We start from the raw sequence: 19,551 nt of genomic DNA, 5'->3' as shown, positions 1-19,551 counted from the left end.
ATAGAAATGGGGGAGAAGGACATTATTCGTACTGGGGTCATCTATAGGCCACCAGGCCAGGGGCAGGATTTGGACAGGAGCCTATTGCTTGATGTCACTAAAATGGCTTTAAAGGGAGAAGTCATAATCATGGGAGACTTTAATCTACCTGATGTGAATTGGGAGGAGTCTTTTGCAAGATCATCTACAAGTGGCAAATTTCTAAATTCCCTACAGGGAGCCTCTCTCAAGCAATTGGTGAGGGAGCCTACTCGCAAAGACTCAATATTAGATTTAATACTCACAAATGGTGACAGGATATCAGACATATATGTGGGTGAGATCAGTGATCATCAAGCAGTATGGTTTAGTATCAAGGCAGGGTCCAACTCCAGTCACACAAAAACTAAGGTGTTGGATTTTAGGAAGGCTGACTTTGCAAAAATGGGGAGATGTTTAAGCGACTCATTAGCAGATTGGACGAACTTGAAAGGAGTGCAGGAGAGGTGGAGAAAATTAAAAAGTGCAATACTAAAGGCAACGGACCTTTGTATCAAAAGGGTTAAGAAAAGTACCAGGAAAAGGAAGCCAGTGTGGTTTACAAAAGAGGTATCACCTAGTGTAAAAGAAAAAAAGATGGCCTTTAGGACATACAAGCAGACTCAAAATAATAATGACAAAGAAGTGTATCTTGCCAGACGCAAAGAGGCTAAGAAAGTGATCAGGCGTGCCAAGGCACAAGCTGAGGAGAAAATGGCTCAGTCGGTAGATAAAGGAAACAAAACTTTTTTTAACCCCTTCCTGACAGAGCTAGTTTTTGCGTTCCTGACAGAGCCATTTTTTTCAAATCTGACATGTCTCACTTAAGTGGGGATAACTTTTTTTTGCTTTTACTTATCCCAGTGATTTTGAGATTGTTTTTTCGTGACACATTGTACTTCAAATTAGTGGTAAATTTGGGTCGATACAGTCTGTGTTTTTTTGTGAAAAATACCAAAATGTCGTGAAAAAATGGAAAATTTAGCGATTTGCAAAATGTTAAATTTTCTGCTTGTGAGACAAATAATCATACCACTCAAAATAGTTAATAACTAACATAGACCATATGTCTACTTTATGTTTCCATCATTATTTCAACTTCCTTTTAATTTTTTTGGACACTAGGAGGCTTACAATATGAATAGCAAATTCTCAAATTTTCAAGAAAATTTCAAACACTGATTTTTTTAGGGACCAGTTCAGTTCTGATATGACTTTGAGGGACTTGTATGTGAGACACCCCCATAAATGATGCCATTTAAAAAACTGCACCCCTCACAGTATTCAAAACAGCATTTTGGAAGTTTGTTAACCCTTTAGGTGTTTCACAGGAATTAAAACAAAGTGTAGGTGAAATTTCAAAATTTCATTTTTTTTGCAGATTTGCAATTTTAATACATTTTTCTAAGGAACACAGTACATTTTACTAGAGAAATGTGACTAAAAATTGATTCCCCCAATTCTTTTGTTTTCAAAAATATCCTATATGTGGCCCTAGTGTGCACGTTGACCAAACCACAGGCTTCATAATAGAAGGAGCACCTACTTGATTTTGGAGCCTCCTTTTTATGAGATTATTTTTTAGGCACCATGTAGGTTTCTAGGCACCATAAGATGCTAAAATTTAGGAACCCCCCCACAAGTTACCCCATTTTGCAAACTACACCCCTCAGGGAATTCATCTAGGGGTATAGTGTACATTTCAAACCCCCAGGGGTTTCACCAATTTTGATACAAGTGGGCAGTGAAAATGAAAAATTACATTTTTTTACACAAAAATGCAGTTCTGGCTCAAAATTTTTCATTTTCAGAAGGTATGAAGGAGAAAAAGCACCCCAAAATCTGTGCCCCAATTTCTCCCGAGTACGGCAATGCCTCACATGTGAACAAAAAATACCAGTTGGGTGCATGGCAGGACTCAGAAGGGAAGGAGTGATTTTTGGATTTTGCAGCACAGATTTTGGTGGAATGAATGGTGGGTGCTATGTTGCACCAATACAGTGGAACCCCCCCCACAAGTCACCCCATTTTGCAAAGTACACCCCTCAGGGAATTCATCTAGGGGTATAGTGTACATTTCAAACCCCCAGGGGTTTCACCAATTTTGATACAAGTGGGCAGTGAAAATGAAAAATTACATTTTTTTACACAAAAATGCAGTTCTGGCTCAAAATTTTTCATTTTCAGAAGGTATGAAGGAGAAAAAGCACCCCAAAATCTGTGCCCCAATTTCTCCCGAGTACGGCAATGCCTCACATGTGACCAAAAAATACCAGTTGGGTGCATGGCAGGACTCAGAAGGGAAGGAGTGATTTTTGGATTTTGCAGCTCAGATTCTGGTGGAATTTTGGTGGGTGCTATGTCGCATTAGCAAGACCCCCAAAGCACCAATACAGTGGAACCCCCCCACAAGTGACCCCATTTTGCAAACTACACCCCTCAGGGAATTCATCTAGGGGTATAGTGTACATTTCAAACCCCCAGGGGTTTCACCAATTTTGATACAAGTGGGCAGTGAACATGAAAAATTACATTTTTTTACACAAAAATGCAGTTCTGGCTCAAAATTTTTCATTTTCAGAAGGTATGAAGGAGAAAAAGCACCCCAAAATCTGTGCTCCAATTTCTCCCGAGTACGGCAATGCCTCACATGTGAACAAAAAATACCAGTTGGGTGCATGGCAGGACTCAGAAGGGAAGGAGTGATTTTTGGATTTTGCAGCACAGATTTTGGTGGAATGAATGGTGGGTGCTATGTTGCACCAATACAGTGGAACCCCCCCACAAGTCACCCCATTTTGCAAAGTACACCCCTCAGGGAATTCATCTAGGGGTATAGTGTACATTTCAAACCCCCAGGGGTTTCACCAATTTTGATACAAGTGGGCAGTGAAAATGAAAAATTACATTTTTTTACACAAAAATGCAGTTCTGGCTCAAAATTTTTCATTTTCAGAAGGTATGAAGGAGAAAAAGCACCCCAAAATCTGTGCCCCAATTTCTCCCGAGTACGGCAATGCCTCACATGTGACCAAAAAATACCAGTTGGGTGCATGGCAGGACTCAGAAGGGAAGGAGTGATTTTTGGATTTTGCAGCTCAGATTCTGGTGGAATTTTGGTGGGTGCTATGTCGCATTAGCAAGACCCCCAAAGCACCAATACAGTGGAACCCCCCCCACAAGTGACCCCATTTTGCAAACTACACCCCTCAGGGAATTCATCTAGGGGTATAGTGTACATTTCAAACCCCCAGGGGTTTCAACAATTTTGATACAAGTGGGCAGTGAACATGAAAAATTACATTTTTTTACACAAAAATGCAGTTCTGGCTCAAAATTTTTCATTTTCAGAAGGTATGAAGGAGAAAAAGCACCCCAAAATCTGTGCCCCAATTTCTCCCGAGTACGGCAATGCCTCACATGTGACCAAAAAATACCAGTTGGGTGCATGGCAGGACTCAGAAGGGAAGGAGTGATTTTTGGATTTTGCAGCACAGATTTTGGTGGAATGAATGGTGGGTGCTATGTTGCACCAATACAGTGGAACCCCCCCACAAGTCACCCCATTTTGCAAAGTACACCCCTCAGGGAATTCATCTAGGGGTATAGTGTACATTTCAAACCCCCAGGGGTTTCACCAATTTTGATACAAGTGGGCAGTGACAATGAAAAATTACATTTTTTTACACAAAAATGCAGTTCTGGCTCAAAATTTTTCATTTTCAGAAGGTATGAAGGAGAAAAAGCACCCCAAAATCTGTGCCCCAATTTCTCCAGAGTACGGCAATGCCTCACATGTGACCAAAAAATACCAGTTGGGTGCATGGCAGGACTCAGAAGGGAAGGAGTGATTTTTGGATTTTGCAGCTCAGATTCTGGTGGAATTTTGGTGGGTGCTATGTCGCATTAGCAAGACCCCCAAAGCACCAATACAGTGGAACCCCCCCCACAAGTGACCCCATTTTGCAAACTACACCCCTCAGGGAATTCATCTAGGGGTATAGTGTACATTTCAAACCCCCAGGGGTTTCACCAATTTTGATACAAGTGGGCAGTGAACATGAAAAATTACATTTTTTTACACAAAAATGCAGTTCTGGCTCAAAATTTTTCATTTTCAGAAGGTATGAAGGAGAAAAAGCACCCCAAAATCTGTGCCCCAATTTCTCCCGAGTACGGCAATGCCTCACATGTGACCAAAAAATACCAGTTGGGTGCATGGCAGGACTCAGAAGGGAAGGAGTGATTTTTGGATTTTGCAGCTCAGATTCTGGTGGAATTTTGGTGGGTGCTATGTCGCATTAGCAAGACCCCCAAAGCACCAATACAGTGGAACCCCCCCACAAGTGACCCCATTTTGCAAACTACACCCCTCAGGGAATTCATCTAGGGGTATAGTGTACATTTCAAACCCCCAGGGGTTTCACCAATTTTGATACAAGTGGGCAGTGAACATGAAAAATTACATTTTTTTACACAAAAATGCAGTTCTGGCTCAAAATTTTTCATTTTCAGAAGGTATGAAGGAGAAAAAGCACCCCAAAATCTGTGCCCCAATTTCTCCAGAGTACGGCAATGCCTCACATGTGAACAAAAAATACCAGTTGGGTGCATGGCAGGACTCAGAAGGGAAGGAGTGATTTTTGGATTTTGCAGCACAGATTTTGGTGGAATGAATGGTGGGTGCTATGTTGCACCAATACAGTGGAACCCCCCCACAAGTCACCCCATTTTGCAAAGTACACCCCTCAGGGAATTCATCTAGGGGTATAGTGTACATTTCAAACCCCCAGGGGTTTCACCAATTTTGATACAAGTGGGCAGTGAACATGAAAAATTACATTTTTTTACACAAAAATGCAGTTCTGGCTCAAAATTTTTCATTTTCAGAAGGTATGAAGGAGAAAAAGCACCCCAAAATCTGTGCCCCAATTTCTCCAGAGTACGGCAATGCCTCACATGTGAACAAAAAATACCAGTTGGGTGCATGGCAGGACTCAGAAGGGAAGGAGTGATTTTTGGATTTTGCAGCACAGATTTTGGTGGAATGAATGGTGGGTGCTATGTTGCACCAATACAGTGGAACCCCCCCACAAGTCACCCCATTTTGCGAAGTACACCCCTCAGGGAATTCATCTAGGGGTATAGTGTACATTTCAAACCCCCAGGGGTTTCACCAATTTTGATACAAGTGGGCAGTGAAAATGAAAAATTACATTTTTTTACACAAAAATGCAGTTCTGGCTCAAAATTTTTCATTTTCAGAAGGAATGAAGGAGACAAAGCACCCCAAAATCTGTGCCCCAATTTCTCCCGAGTACGGCAATGCCTCATGTGTGACCAAAAAGTGGCAGGACTCAGAAGGGAAGGAGTGATATTTGGAGTTTGCAGCACAAATTCTGGTGGAATGATGGTGGGTGCTATGTCGCATTAGCAAGACCCCCAAAGCACCAATACAGTGGAACCCCCCCACAAGTGACCCCATTTTGCAAACTACACCCCTCAGGGAATTCATCTAGGGGTATAGTGTACATTTCAAACCCCCAGGGGTTTCACCAATTTTGATAAAACTGGGCAGTGAACATGAAAAATTACATTTTTTTACACAAAAATGCAGTTCTGGCTCAAAATTTTTCATTTTCACAAGGAATGAAGGAGAAAAAGCACCCCAAAATCTGTGCCCCAATATCTCCCAAGTACGGCAATGCCTCACATGTGACCAAAAAATACCAGTTGGGTGCATGGCAGGACTCAGAAGGGAAGGAGTGATTTTTGGATTTTGCGGCTCAGATTCTGGTGGAATGAATGGTGGGTGCTATGTGGCATTAGCAAGACCCCCGAAGCACGGTGAAATTATGAACCTAATATTCCATAGATGTGTGGTATATTTTAAAACACTCCTTTATACATAGGCCGGGTTTGTCGGGGCAAGTGTCACACTGGAAAATAGTTTGCTTTCTTATTCCCTTTTTATAGCAAACTTTGCACCTTTTTTGTGTCCTGCCCTTTTTTCCAGTGGAGGGGATTTCATCAGGAAAATGCTGCCCTGGTACAATACGGGGGCCAGTACTAGAAGTACTGGGGCCCTCTGCCTGCTGGTTCCCAAATATTAGGCCCTTTATGACTTCCTCTTGAAAGTGCATAAATGTCCCCCTCTGGCCGGTAGAACGGAATAGCACGTAAGCGTTATACAGTGCCATCTGGATGATATACACGGCCACCTTCTTGTACCAGATTTTTGTTTTCCGCAGGGCACTGTACGGCTTCAGTACCTGATCTGAAAGATCCACTCCGCCCATGTACCTATTGTAATCCAGGATACAATTAGGTTTTGAGGTGTGGGTACTGGTACCTCGTACAGGGACGGAGGTGGTACTGTCTCCGTGAATTGTTGTCAGTATAAGGACATCCCTCTTGTCCTTATATTTGACCAACAACATATTTTCGTTGCATATTCCCCTGCTTTCACCCCTTCTCATTACTTGGGCAATGTGCGTTTTTGGGAGGCCTCTTTGGTTCTTGCGCACAGTACCGCAAGCTGCTGTACCTCTTGAACCAAGGGCCTTAAACAGGGGGATGCTAGTGTAAAAGTTATCCACATAGAGGTGATAACCTTTATCCAGGAAGGGGTGCACTAAATCCCAGACAATTTTCCCACTAACACCTACGAGGGAGGGGGGGCATTCTGGCGGTTCAATTCTTGAATCCTTCCCTTCATAAACCCTAAACCTGTGGGTGTACCCTGAGGTGCTTTCACACAGTTTATACATTTTTATGCCATACCTTGCCCTCTTACTGGGAAGGTACTGGCGGAATTTAACCCTTCCTTTAAAATGTATAAGGGACTCGTCGATACAAATAAATTTTTCAGGGATGTACACCTCTTCAAATTTGGCACTGAAATGATCAATGACCGGCCTGACTTTGAATAGCCGGTCAAAGGTGGGATCATCTCTGGGTGGGCACTGTGCATTATCGGTGTAATGTATAAATTTAAGAATTGTCTCAAATCGAGTCCGGGTCATGGCCATACGGTAAAATGGAGTACTGTACAGAACATCTGTACTCCAATATTGCCTAATTTCTGGCTTTTTTACTATGCCCATATGAAACACCAGACCCCAAAACGTCATCATCTCTACTGCATCTACAGGGGTCCACCTAGCAAATGATGACGTGGGGTTTTGAGCAATAAACTGCTGGGCATATAAATTAGTTTGGTCCACCATTAAATTTATAAAATCATCAGAGAAAAATAATTTGAAAAAGTCAATTTCTCTGAGACCTGTGGAATCAAATTGGATTCCTGGCATGGCCAAAAACTCAGGAACCTGGGGCTCAAAATTGTCTGGTGGTGGGGTCCATACGAGATCAATTGTTGGGGGGGGGGGTCTCAGCTGCTCTACGGGGGCGTCTTTGAGGGGGTCCCTCATCACCAAAAGAGGAAGAGGAGCTTAAGACGAATCCTTCAAATTCCCCGCTTGCATCACTGGCTGTGTCAGAGTCAGAAGCAAGCATGGCATATGCCTCCTCCACTGAATACATTCTCCTGGATGACTGGGAGGACATTTGGGAGGACATTTGGGAGGACATTTGGGATGCCATTTTTATTTTTGTGTTACTGGTAGTGAAATGTTTCAACACGTGTATAGTGTAGGGGGGGGGTACAAACTTTATTTCAACCTGGGGGGAATGTAGTGTGTAATGTGTATGTAGTGCAGAAAAAAAAAATACTTTATACCAAAAAAGAAAATTGAAGGGGTTAAAAAAAAAAAAAAAATTGAAGGGGTTAAAAAAAAAAAATTGAAGGGGTTAAAAAAAAAAAAGGTCCTGCGCCAAAAATTGAGCACAGATGTTGGTCAGTAACGTCTGTCACTGAACAGCGCTCAAAGGCAACAGGAATTTGATCAAAAAAAAAAAAATAGATCAACCCTGTGCCGAAAAAGCTGATCAGTGATGTACGTCACTGATCAGCGCACAGTGGCCACAGGACACCCACAAAATCACAGTGTGTGTAAAAAAAAAATTAAAAAAAGACCACACAGCACCCACAAAAAAAAAAAAAGGTGATCAGTGATGCGACACTGATTACCAGTGAGGGGCAGCAGGTGCACAACCTTTGGTGCAACTGACAGTGCAACTGACAGGTATATATAAAAAAAAAAAAACCTCTGTACCCCCAAAAAAGTTGCTGATCACCTCAGATATAGTGATCAGCACAAAAGGCGGGGGCAGCAGACACAAAATTTAGCACTCTCTATCACTCTCTGTCACTATCTCTCTCTATCTCTCTATCTCTCACTATCTATCACTCTATGACACTGCAGCAGCAGCACTGACAGGTATATCTATATATAAAAAAAAACCTGCGCCCCCAAAAAGTTGCTGATCAGTTAATTTATACTGATCAGCACAAAAGGAGGGGGCAGCAGTCAGTTATATAAAAAATATATAGCACAATCTGTCACTATCTCTCTCTATCTCTCTCTCTCTATCTCTCTCTATCTCTCTATAACTATCACACTGCAGCAGCACAAAATATAGCACTCTGTCACTAGGCCTCTCTATCTATCTCTCTCTCTCTATCTCTCTCTATCTCTCTCTCTCTATCTATAACTATATCACACTGCAGCAGCACAAAATATAGCACTCTCTGACACTATCTCTCTCTCTATCTCTCTCTATCTCTCTCTATCTCTCTCTATCTCTCTCTATCTAGCTATTACACTGCAGCAGCACAATTTCACAGCACAGGAAGGCACAAGTAGCAACAGGATCCAGGAAGCATCCAGCACACTACAAGCACAGATCAAGCAGTGATCAAGCAGTGATGAAGCAGTGATCAGGTAAGTATGGAGCAAGGTTCTGGTCAGTATATGGCGGCAGGTGGGCACGGTGACCGCACTGCACGCTATTCCAGACCGGAATGGCGTCTGCAGTGCAGTCACCGTTAGTTTAAACCCCCCTCCATGGCTGTGATTGGTCCGTCGGTCCGACGGACCAATCACGGCCTTTGGGGGCGGGCGGGGTGAGGTGGGGTGACACCAGTGTCACCCTTACACCCCGCGGTGATTGGTGCTGTACTTTACAGCACCAATCACCTCCGATCCCGTGTCACCGGCGAACGTTATTCGCCGGTGACACAGGAAAACGCTGTGAATGGCTGTTCACACTGAACAGCCAATCACAGGGATCGCCGACGGGGGGGCGGCATCGCAGCCCCCCCTGGGCATGCACGGACATGTCTGCTGTCAGGGACAGCAGACATGTTGAAACTGTCACCGCGTCTATAGACGCGGTGACAGTTTAAATCCATGACGTACATTTACGCCATGTGTCGGGAAGTGCTTCCCGACCATGACGTAAATGTACGTCAAATGTCGGGAAGGGGTTAAGTATATAAATGAAAGGAGAAAATCAAATGGAGGAATAATAAGACTGCGGACAGACACTGAGAATTTGGTGGAGGGAGACAAGGCAATTGCAGATCATCTAAATAATTACTTTTGCTCTGTATTCACTATAGAAGGAGAAGGGAAGGGACCACAGTTAAGTTGCAAGGACATTCATAAAAATAAGGTAGATGGAGGTACATTTACTAGGGAGAAAGTCCTAACAGAACTTTCAAGACTGAAAGTGGATAAATCAATGGGGCCAGACGGAGTGCATCCAAGGATACTAAAAGAACTAAAAGATGTGTTGGTAGCGCCATTAACAGATTTATTCAATCAGTCACTAGATACAGGTGCAGTTCCAGAGGACTGGAGAAAAGCAAATGTAGTTCCACTGCACAAAAGCGGAAGCAAAGAAGAAGCAAGTAACTACAGACCAGTGAGCCTTACATCAGTAGTAGGGAAAATAATGGAAACACTATTAAAAGAAAGAATAGTGGAATATCTTAAATTAAACAACTTACAGGATCCAAAACAGCATGGTTTTACTGCAGGGAGATCATGCCAAACAAGTCTCATTTACTTTTTTGACTCCGTGACCAAAATACTAGATGAAGGGGGGGCTGTAGATGTGGCATATCTAGACTTTAGTAAGGCATTTGACACTGTCCCACATCGCAGGCTGCTAAATAAACTTGAAAGTGTGGGATTGGATTATAAAACAATTAAATGGATAAGAACCTGGTTGCAGGATAGGAAACAGACAGTTGTCGTAAATGGAGTGCATTCTATGGAGGGACATGTTACCAGTGGAGTACCCCAGGGATCTGTACTTGGACCAGTGCTCTTTAATATCTTTGTTAGTGACATTGCAAATGGTATTGAAGGGAAAGTATGCCTTTTTGCAGATGATACAAAGATATGCAACAGAGTAGACACACCAGGAGGGGTAAATCAAATGACTGATGATCTAAGTAAACTTGAGAATTGGTCAAGAGAATGGCAACTACAGTTTAATGCTAAAAAATGCAAAATGATGCACTTGGGACTCAAAAACCCAAAGGCTCAATATAGTATCAAGGGTACTATAATGGAAACTACTGAGGAGGAAAGAGATCTAGGAGTCACTATTTCAAGTGACTTAAAGGCAGGGAGGCAATGTAACAAAGCAATGAGGAAGGCTAGTCAGATGCTTGGTTGCATAGGGAGAGGAATCAGTAGCAGAAAAAAAGACGTAATAATGCCACTTTATAGGTCATTTGTACGACCTCATCTGGAATACTGTGTCCAGTTCTGGAGGCCATATCTTCAGAAGGATATAAATACATTGGAGAGTGTACAAAGAAGGGCAACTAAAATGGTTCATGGCCTACATCACAAAACTTACCTGGATAGACTAAAAGATCTTAATATGTATAGTTTGGAGCAGAGAAGGGAAAGGGGGGACATGATAGAAATCTTCAAATATATCAAGGGTTTTAACATAGTACAGGTGGGAAATTTTCTTCAAAGGAAAACAAGTAATAAAACACGAGAACATGCACTGAAACTGGAGGGAGGTAGGTTCAGGGGAAATGTTAGAAAGAATTACTTCACAGAAAGGGTAGTGGATAAGTGGAATAGCCTCCCATCAGAGGTGGTAGAGGCTAAGATAGTAGAACAATTTAAACATGCTTGGGATAGGCATATGAATATCCTTACAAAGAAATAAGGATTAAAAAGGGTTGAGTTTACCTGAAGGGTAAAAAAGGGGCAGACTAGATGGGCCAAATGGTTCTTATCTGCCGTCAAATTCTATGTTTCTATGTTTCTATCAATGGTTAATGCAAACATTTTCAATTTTACCATCTCTTTACATTGAGTAATGAATACAATTATAAGTCTGAGGATTTTACAATAAAAGCATTGTATATAAATAAATTATGTGTATTAGTACTTATAAGATTTTGAACATATTAAGGATGCGCAGGGACAATATCCTTAAGGTCTATGCCATACTATTGCCGAGAAACCATTTTTTCATACAGCGGGAGGTCTGTGGGGACTATACTTATATATCTATACCATCTGGCTATTATTCATGTCTATTATAGTGTGGAGATCCGGATCCATATAATTCCAATAAGAGATAATAACACTTTTTAGTCTTTAGAAAGGACTCTGCCATAAATACAAGTTATATATCCGACTCCGAGCCTCATTCTCAGATTCAAGCTACAGTAAAGGTTCTCTTGGACTTTTAAATATATCCCGAAGCCTCATTTTGGCTGACGCTATATTTGATTTGCTTTCTCTGCACATGATGTGTGATTATGCTAATTGGTGTTGGTTGCATACATTTATGTTTTATATGAGTGCACTGATATTATGTAATTGATTTAATGTCATTTAATTAAAATTACTGTAGAAAACATCCGGTTCCATTCAGGATTTCGCCTGATCTGCTGTGACCGCGCCTCTGAGTGCGGCAGGTTTTCTGCCGCAGGGATTTCTAGGCCTGAATCGGGCCCTATAACATGCAGTGGCAGCAGATAACTGAATGTGTGCTGCGGATTTCTATGGATATATTACACTTACGCTGCTAGCAAATGAGCCCCACTCTGAGTGACCTGGTGCACAGTGCAGGGCAGTAACATGGAGCGGCAGTCAGTACTAATCCCTGGTAATGGAGTGACAGCATGTATCCTATACTGTCCTGATGCACAGCATGTACACAGCACGGTTATTTTATATATTAAAAACAGAACCTACAGTCTGCGACCTAATCACTATCAGGGCCGTTTCTAGTCAATTTAGCTCCCAGGGCAAAGGAATAAAAAGGGGGCATGGTTTATTTGTAAAAGGGGTGTGGCTTAATATAAGGGCGTGGTCTAGCAGGAAAACAATTACCTTACATCTCACCTTTGCAACCTGCATGTCCAGACATTGGTTACCGCAGGAATTGTCATTGTACTCCCGCACTTTAGTTGGCGGGCTGAAGGCCACACAGTGACATAAAAATATAAAGGCCCACACAGTGACCTAGTACGCCTCACAGATCAAGGCCAAACAATGACACATGAGGCCGCACACCGTGATGACAATTAGACATTACGCCGCACACTGTGATGACAATTACACATTACGCCGCACACTGTGATGACAATTACACATTACGCCGCACACTGTGATGCCAATTACACATTACTCTGCACACTGTGATGACAATTACACATTACGCTGCACAATGTGATGAGCCCACCAATGTTCGATGCCCACCAATGTATATATTTTTATATGCCCACTGCCCAGCAATGTATATATTTGTATATGTCCACTGCCCAGCAATGTATATTTGTATATGCCCACTGATGTATATATTTTTATGCCCACTGCCCACCAATATTTATATGCCCACTGTCACCAATGTATATTTATTTAAACACCACTGCCCACCAATGTTTATTAATAATAGGCAGTAACATATATATTGCTGGCCTGCGCCATTAATATATAAGTTACCACCTATTGTTAATAAACATTGGTGGGCAGTGGTGTTTAAATATACATTGGTAGCAGTGGGCATATAAAAATCTATACATCAGTGGGCATATAAAAATATACACATTGGTGGGCAGTGGATTTATAAAAATATACACAATAGTGGGCATATAAAAATATATACATTGGTGGTCAGTGGGCATATTAAAATATATACATTGGTGGGCAGTGGGCATATTAAAATATATACATTGGTGGGCAGTGGATGTAAACATATATACATTGGTGGGCAGTGGATGTATAAATGTATACACATTGGTGGGCAGTGGGCAACCCCCTCCCCCCCCCCCCCCCTCAATTCCCTCCCCTCTCCGGGCACTTTTAATTGATTAACTTAAGCCCGGGGTCAGGGTGGCTGTCAGGCAGCTCCTCTCTCCAGATAAGCAGCATGGCATGCAGCAAGTCTTGCTGCGCTGCTCCTCATTTATCGAGCGCGGCGTGACGTCATTATGTCACGCCGCACACATCAGTGGGGGATTCCTGTGCAGACTGCAGAGTCCCGGCGGCCTGCTTGTTGCTGGAGCCAGGACGCAAGTGCGCAGTCACAATGTCCCGCCGCAGCCGCCGGGCCCGTGATCGTGATGATCTCGGAGTCGGGCGTCTGGCGGCAAGGGATAGGAAGGGGGGAGGCGGTGGCGGCGCTGGAGAAGCTGCCGGGCGCCCCAGCTATTTATCAGAAGCGGACAAGTGGTGTGGCGCCCCGGGCTGCTGCACGGCTTGTCCACCTCTAGTAACGGCCCTGATCACTATATATAATGACCTAAATCCTCCTCACCTTTTTTAGGTGAAGTACCGCCACTCACCACTAGAGGTCACTTGATGGAACAAATTATTCTTTAACAGAAAGTGAAACCACAATATGTTCCAAACTAGGGATGGCCATCATTTCCTTTGCTATTGTTGGTTTCCATAGTACAACTGGCCATCGATAGTGTTAAACTATGCAATGGATGTCCATCGATGCTTTTACATAACGATGGTCATCAATTTTTTTAACTGATTGGCCTGTGGGGCAATCAAAGCACAGGGGCTGGGCTTAATGGGTGTCAGGGGCAGAGCTATGCTTTCTGTCCCGGCATAAAAAAACTAGCAAAACATCAGTTTTGCTGTGCCATCGATGGAGGGAAGCTATTTGCATACCTCCCAACTGTCCTGCATATCGCAGAAACGTCAAGGTTTTCAGTAATGTTCCCGTGTCCGGCCCGGGACCGTCTTTGTCCTGCAGTGGGGGGGCAGTTGGTAGTCCCCCCGTCACTTGCTGAGCAGTGCTAAATAGACGCTGTGCGCATGCGCACAGCGTCTATTCCCGCAGCCAGAGGGGCTGGGGGCATGGCTAGAAGCCTCTGGACCATGCCCCCACATCGTTCAAAATGGAGGTGTGCCCTCCTAAAATGTCACACCCCCTTTCTGGTAGGCCACGCCCACTAATTTAAGGAGCACGCGTATGTCCCTTTTCCCGGTGACTGTAAGTTGGGAGGTATACATTTCGTTCTCCCCCATCGATGGCAAAAGTATTCGACATCAGCCATAAACCATCAGTGATTTCGGCTCATCGATGACCGATGCCGATCTTTATTTCAAACTTCCAGGCTATGAACAGAGGGAGCTGTGACAAGAGAAATTGGAGGTAGAAGCAGATAGGAACTAAAGCTGTGAACACATGGGCCAGCACTGGGACCCTGCAGGGTTCCAGCATCAGCTAACAGGGAGGGAGGGACGGCTGGGAGAACGGGAGCCATGCTGCATTGAGCATCATGGCCCTCCTTCTAAGATAACATAAATAGATTGTGCTGCACAGTCTATTTCTACATTCGATTCCAGTGCCGTGGGGCCATGCTAGAGATGGCAATCGACGATTTGAAATCATTGATGGTTTATGGCCAATATTGAATACTGTTGCCATCGATGTGGGAGAACCAGATGGTTTCCCTACATCGATGGCACAGGAGAACTGTTTTTTGTCCGCCAAGGTGTCAGAACATGGAGCTTATCCCTACCCCCACGTTCTAAACGGCCCACAGGCCATTCAATCAAAGATAATGGATGACCATCAATAGCTAAAACTATATATACATAGTTTATGACTATCAATGGCTGGTTGCAGTGTCACCATCGATGCCATCCCTAGGCCAGGCATCGTAATTTAATCCGGTTTGGATGCTGCATAGCATGGTACAAATTGCACCATGTGTCCACAGTTTTAGCCGTCATTTTTTCCGGCATTTAACTAATGTGTCATACTTAGAATAGTACATGTGATTGTATGATATCTGTGTTATCTGCACCATCTCAGTGTGGTTACACATTACTATATATCCAATGAGACATTATTTGTACATTCATACCTGTTAATTATAATGTATTTATTCATTGTTTTACCATAAACCAATACCATTTATTACTATTTTTTGTGTCCTCCTTCGCAAAATAAAAATCTTGACATATGTTAGTGGAAGTCGCCATCTAGTGGCTATTTGATAAAAATATTGGCAGTGCACTCTCTGGAACATCCTGGGTTAATCATAGACCCAATAATCTGAAAGTATACTCATATTTACCATGAATGACAGAGATGCCTAATTTATACTATTCTGTGCCCATGCTGTTTCGGCATTTCAGTGCTTTAGGACTCTACATTACATGATTACTACATCGTTAAATCTAAAAATCACATAAAGAGTATAAGAATATTAATACTAATTTGGAATAATACAGAGCAATTTAAGTTTTTTTTTTTATTAAAATAGAAAAATACAGTAAAAAACATTTCATATTGCAGTAGTGTCACCAACAATCACACTACAAGAAACTGTACAGAATAAATAACATTTCTGGTGATAAACCCAATTATCAGGTATTGAGCTTTGCAGTCCATGTGTGATGATATCAGTCAGTAAGTACCCAGCACAGGTAAACAGCATTGCAGCAAGTCCATGTCCATCAGAGCTGCACCTTACTGTAAGTCCCAGGTATTAATCTACCTCCTCAATGGTGGGCCCTGAGCTGTTACCTTGTCTGGTCTGTGCACCACAGCCGGAGCCGGGCATACCACCACCTGGCATTCCTCCTTGGTACAGCTTGGTTATAATGGGCTGGCACACCTTCTCCAGCTCCTTCTGCTGGTGGGCATACTCCTCTTTCTCAGCAAGTTGGTTGTTCTCCAGCCAGGAAACGGTCTCCTTACACTTCTCAGATATGATCCTCTTCTCCTCCTCACTGATCTTCCCTTTCAGAGCTTCATCTTCCACCGTGGTCTTCATGTTGAAGGCATAAGACTCCAGTGAGTTTTTGGCAGCAATTTTCTCTCTCTGTGCATCATCGTCAGCTTTGTATCTCTCGGCCTCCTGCACCATCTTCTCAATGTCCTCTTTGCTCAGCCGACCTTTGTCATTAGTAATTGTGATCTTATTCTGTTTGCCAGAGCTCTTGTCCACAGCGGACACATTGAGTATGCCATTAGCATCTATGTCAAAGGTCACCTCAATCTGGGGCACACCTCTGGGAGCAGGGGGGATTCCGCTCAGGTCAAATTTACCCAGTAAGTTGTTGTCTTTGGTCATGGCTCGCTCACCCTCATACACCTGAATGAGGACACCCGGCTGGTTGTCAGAGTAGGTGGTAAAAATCTGAGTCTGCTTGGTAGGGATGGTTGTGTTACGTTTGATGAGGACAGTCATGACCCCTCCGGCTGTCTCCAAGCCCAGGGAGAGAGGAGCCACATCTAACAGGAGCAGGTCCTGCACATTCTCGGACTTGTCTCCCATTAGGATAGCAGCCTGGACAGCTGCACCATAGGCCACAGCTTCATCTGGATTAATGCTCTTGTTCAGTTCTCGCCCATTGAAGAAGTCCTGCAGCAGCTTTTGCACCTTGGGGATGCGCGTGGAACCACCCACTAGGACAATCTCATTGATTTGTGATTTGTCTAGCTTGGCGTCTCTCAGGGCCTTCTCAACAGGCTCCAGTGTACCACGGAAGAGGTCAGAGCAGAGTTCCTCAAAGCGGGCTCTGGTGATGGAGGTGTAGAAATCAATGCCCTCATATAGGGAGTCAATCTCAATGCTTGCCTGGGTGCTAGAGGACAGGGTACGCTTAGCTCTCTCGCAGGCTGTCCTCAGCCTCCTCAGGGCCCTTTTATTTTGGCTCATGTCCTTTTTATGCTTGCGTTTGAATTCATCCACAAAGTGATTAACCATACGGTTATCAAAGTCCTCACCACCCAGATGAGTGTCACCTGCAGTAGCTTTAACTTCAAAGATTCCATCATCGATGGTGAGGATGGAGACATCGAAGGTGCCCCCTCCCAGGTCAAAGATGAGGACGTTACGCTCCCCACGTGCTCCCTTGTCCAGGCCATATGCAATGGCAGCTGCTGTGGGCTCATTTATGATTCTCAGTACATTGAGTCCAGCAATTACACCAGCATCCTTGGTGGCCTGTCGCTGAGAGTCATTGAAGTAAGCTGGCACGGTGATGACGGCATTGGTAACAGGATGGCCCAGGTACGCCTCAGCAGTCTCCTTCATCTTCAGCAGCACCATAGAGGAGATCTCCTCAGGAGAGAAAGTCTTCTCCTCTCCTTTATATTCCACTTTCACCTTGGGCTTTCCCCCATCACTCACCACCTGGAAGGGCCAGTGCTTCATGTCAGACTGCACCACAGCATCAGTGAACTTCCTCCCAATCAGCCGCTTGGCATCAAACACTGTGTTCTGGGGGTTGAGCGCCACCTGGTTCTTGGCAGCATCCCCGATCAGTCTCTCGGTGTCAGTGAAGGCCACATAGCTGGGGGTGGTGCGGTTTCCCTGGTCATTAGCAATGATCTCCACCTTGCCATGCTGGAAAATGGCCACACAGGAGTAGGTGGTGCCCAGGTCAATACCAATAGCTGCCCCGTTTGGTGCCATTGTATGCTGCTAGTCAGTATCAGGGAAGTCTTGTGGTGCAGTAGCCGGGCTGGGTGGTTCCTTTGCTGGCTCAGGCAGATGATGTTCTGCTCAAGGGTAACAGGTTGTGCTGTAGTAGCTGTAGGTCAGGTGGTAGGTGCTGTAACCGGTGATCTGAAGCTCAGTGGGAATGGGCTGCGCTGTAGTAGCTGTAGGTCAGGCAGATGATGTAGCCGGTGATCTGGTGCTCAGTGATATCAGGCTGCGCTGTATGTCAGGCTGTTGCTGTAACCGGTGATCTGTAGCTCGGTGATACTGCTCTACCCGGGCACACAACCCACATATATACAGCACAGGCGCTGGGACGTCACCACCCTCACAGCCAATAACAGCACGGTCCTCACTATGCTCTTTGCGTCGCTCAGCAACTGTCCCGAACATTCCCGAGTGTTCTCCGTTGAACAGCCAATCACCGCGCAGCATTAGTACAGAACATTCGCGAGGATTCCAGCGTGCAAGAATTTTAGACCAATCAGCGGCGGCGGCTGTCATCGGTCTGAGGGAAGTTTCCCGATGTTTCTCCATGGACGCTTTATGTCAGAATGATGTAACCAATCAGCGCGGGAGGAGGGGGCGTGGTGTGTGACATCTCTGGACCATTGCAGGAAAAGGAAGCGCTTAGGGTGCTACAGGCCACGCCCCCTCCCGCTCTCGGCTTCTGAGATCGAGTAGTCCTGAGAAACATCGCGAATGTTCTGTCAGAGGCGAGGGAGCTGTCGGGCAATCACTGAGCTGGGTTAGTGGCGGCAGAGCAGTTTCGGGGGTTGCAGCATGTTAGATGAGCTTATTGATGCCATATAATTGTCTCTCCTTTTGCGGCAGGCTGTCGATGCTGAACGAGGGTACTAACTGTATGTTAGCATTATGCTATCGATGTTGTATAATGCCAGGTCTAGTTCTAGTGTTAACCATCGACTGTCCCACCATCGATTGTTGATACTATCAAGCGCAAGGGCAGAAACAATCGGTTGAATAATGGATGTCTTTACCACGGTGCATAGTACTGGGCAAAATGGAGCTCAGCCATCAGTGTTATACCATCGGTGGCTGGGAGATGATGCTGAACTACCATGACAGCCCATCACTGGCTGCTAGAATGATGGGGTTACTCAGATCTGATTTCTGTTTTGTGAATTGACATTCCATTCGATTATCGAATTACAATGACTGTGTATGTGTACGGCTGTGCATGGCAGAATAGCGATTGAAATAGGGGTATATTTACTAAGATGGGATGTTGCTATGGGCAACTAATCAGATTATACTTATTTATTTAGCACCTTCTAGAAGAGAATAGAGAGAATCTGATTGGTCGTCCATAGAAACATCCTATCTGAACTAGAACTCCCATCTTAGTAAATTTTCCCCATCCCTGTTTTACATATGCATCCATTTACAGGCCAAGGGGAAACTTCCACATGTTTTCATGGTCGGCGACCATCAAAAGATGTGCGTGCACACATATCAAAAGTGACTCTCAGATATGCGTGCACATTCAGGAGGAAATGGGCAGACAGCAGACATCGGGTGATGTCAGCTGCCCGGCGCCCACATCACCGGGCGGTTTCCATGGGAACGTCCAGAGGTTTCATAGGAACGCCCATGAAACGCTTGGTGTTCCCATGGAGGAGTACGCCAGCCTGCCGACCCGCACT

General features: G+C 44.3%; 1 protein-coding gene across 1 annotated transcript; it reads right to left on the bottom strand.

Moving 5' to 3' along the window:
- Nucleotides 1–15,714: 15,714 nt before the first annotated feature.
- On the bottom strand, nucleotides 15,715–18,370 carry LOC146036185 (heat shock 70 kDa protein-like). The gene has a single exon (XM_083160039.1). It carries the CDS (start codon nucleotides 17,855–17,857, stop codon nucleotides 15,923–15,925), a length of 1,935 nt encoding a protein of 644 aa, XP_083016165.1. The 5' UTR covers nucleotides 17,858–18,370; the 3' UTR covers nucleotides 15,715–15,922.
- Nucleotides 18,371–19,551: the final 1,181 nt, after the last annotated feature.

This window comes from Crinia signifera, chromosome 9, assembly GCF_055691185.1.
Source record: "Crinia signifera chromosome 9, ASM5569118v1, whole genome shotgun sequence".
Taxonomy (NCBI): domain Eukaryota; kingdom Metazoa; phylum Chordata; class Amphibia; order Anura; family Myobatrachidae; genus Crinia; species Crinia signifera.
Note: the sequence above shows the minus strand (reverse complement) of the source record. Positions and strands in the feature narration are given on the sequence as shown.

Coding starts and splice junctions, on each gene's coding strand:
- LOC146036185 (XM_083160039.1), bottom strand. CDS start 17,857: ATGGCACCAAACGGGGCAGCTATTGGTATTGACCTGGGCACCACCTAC.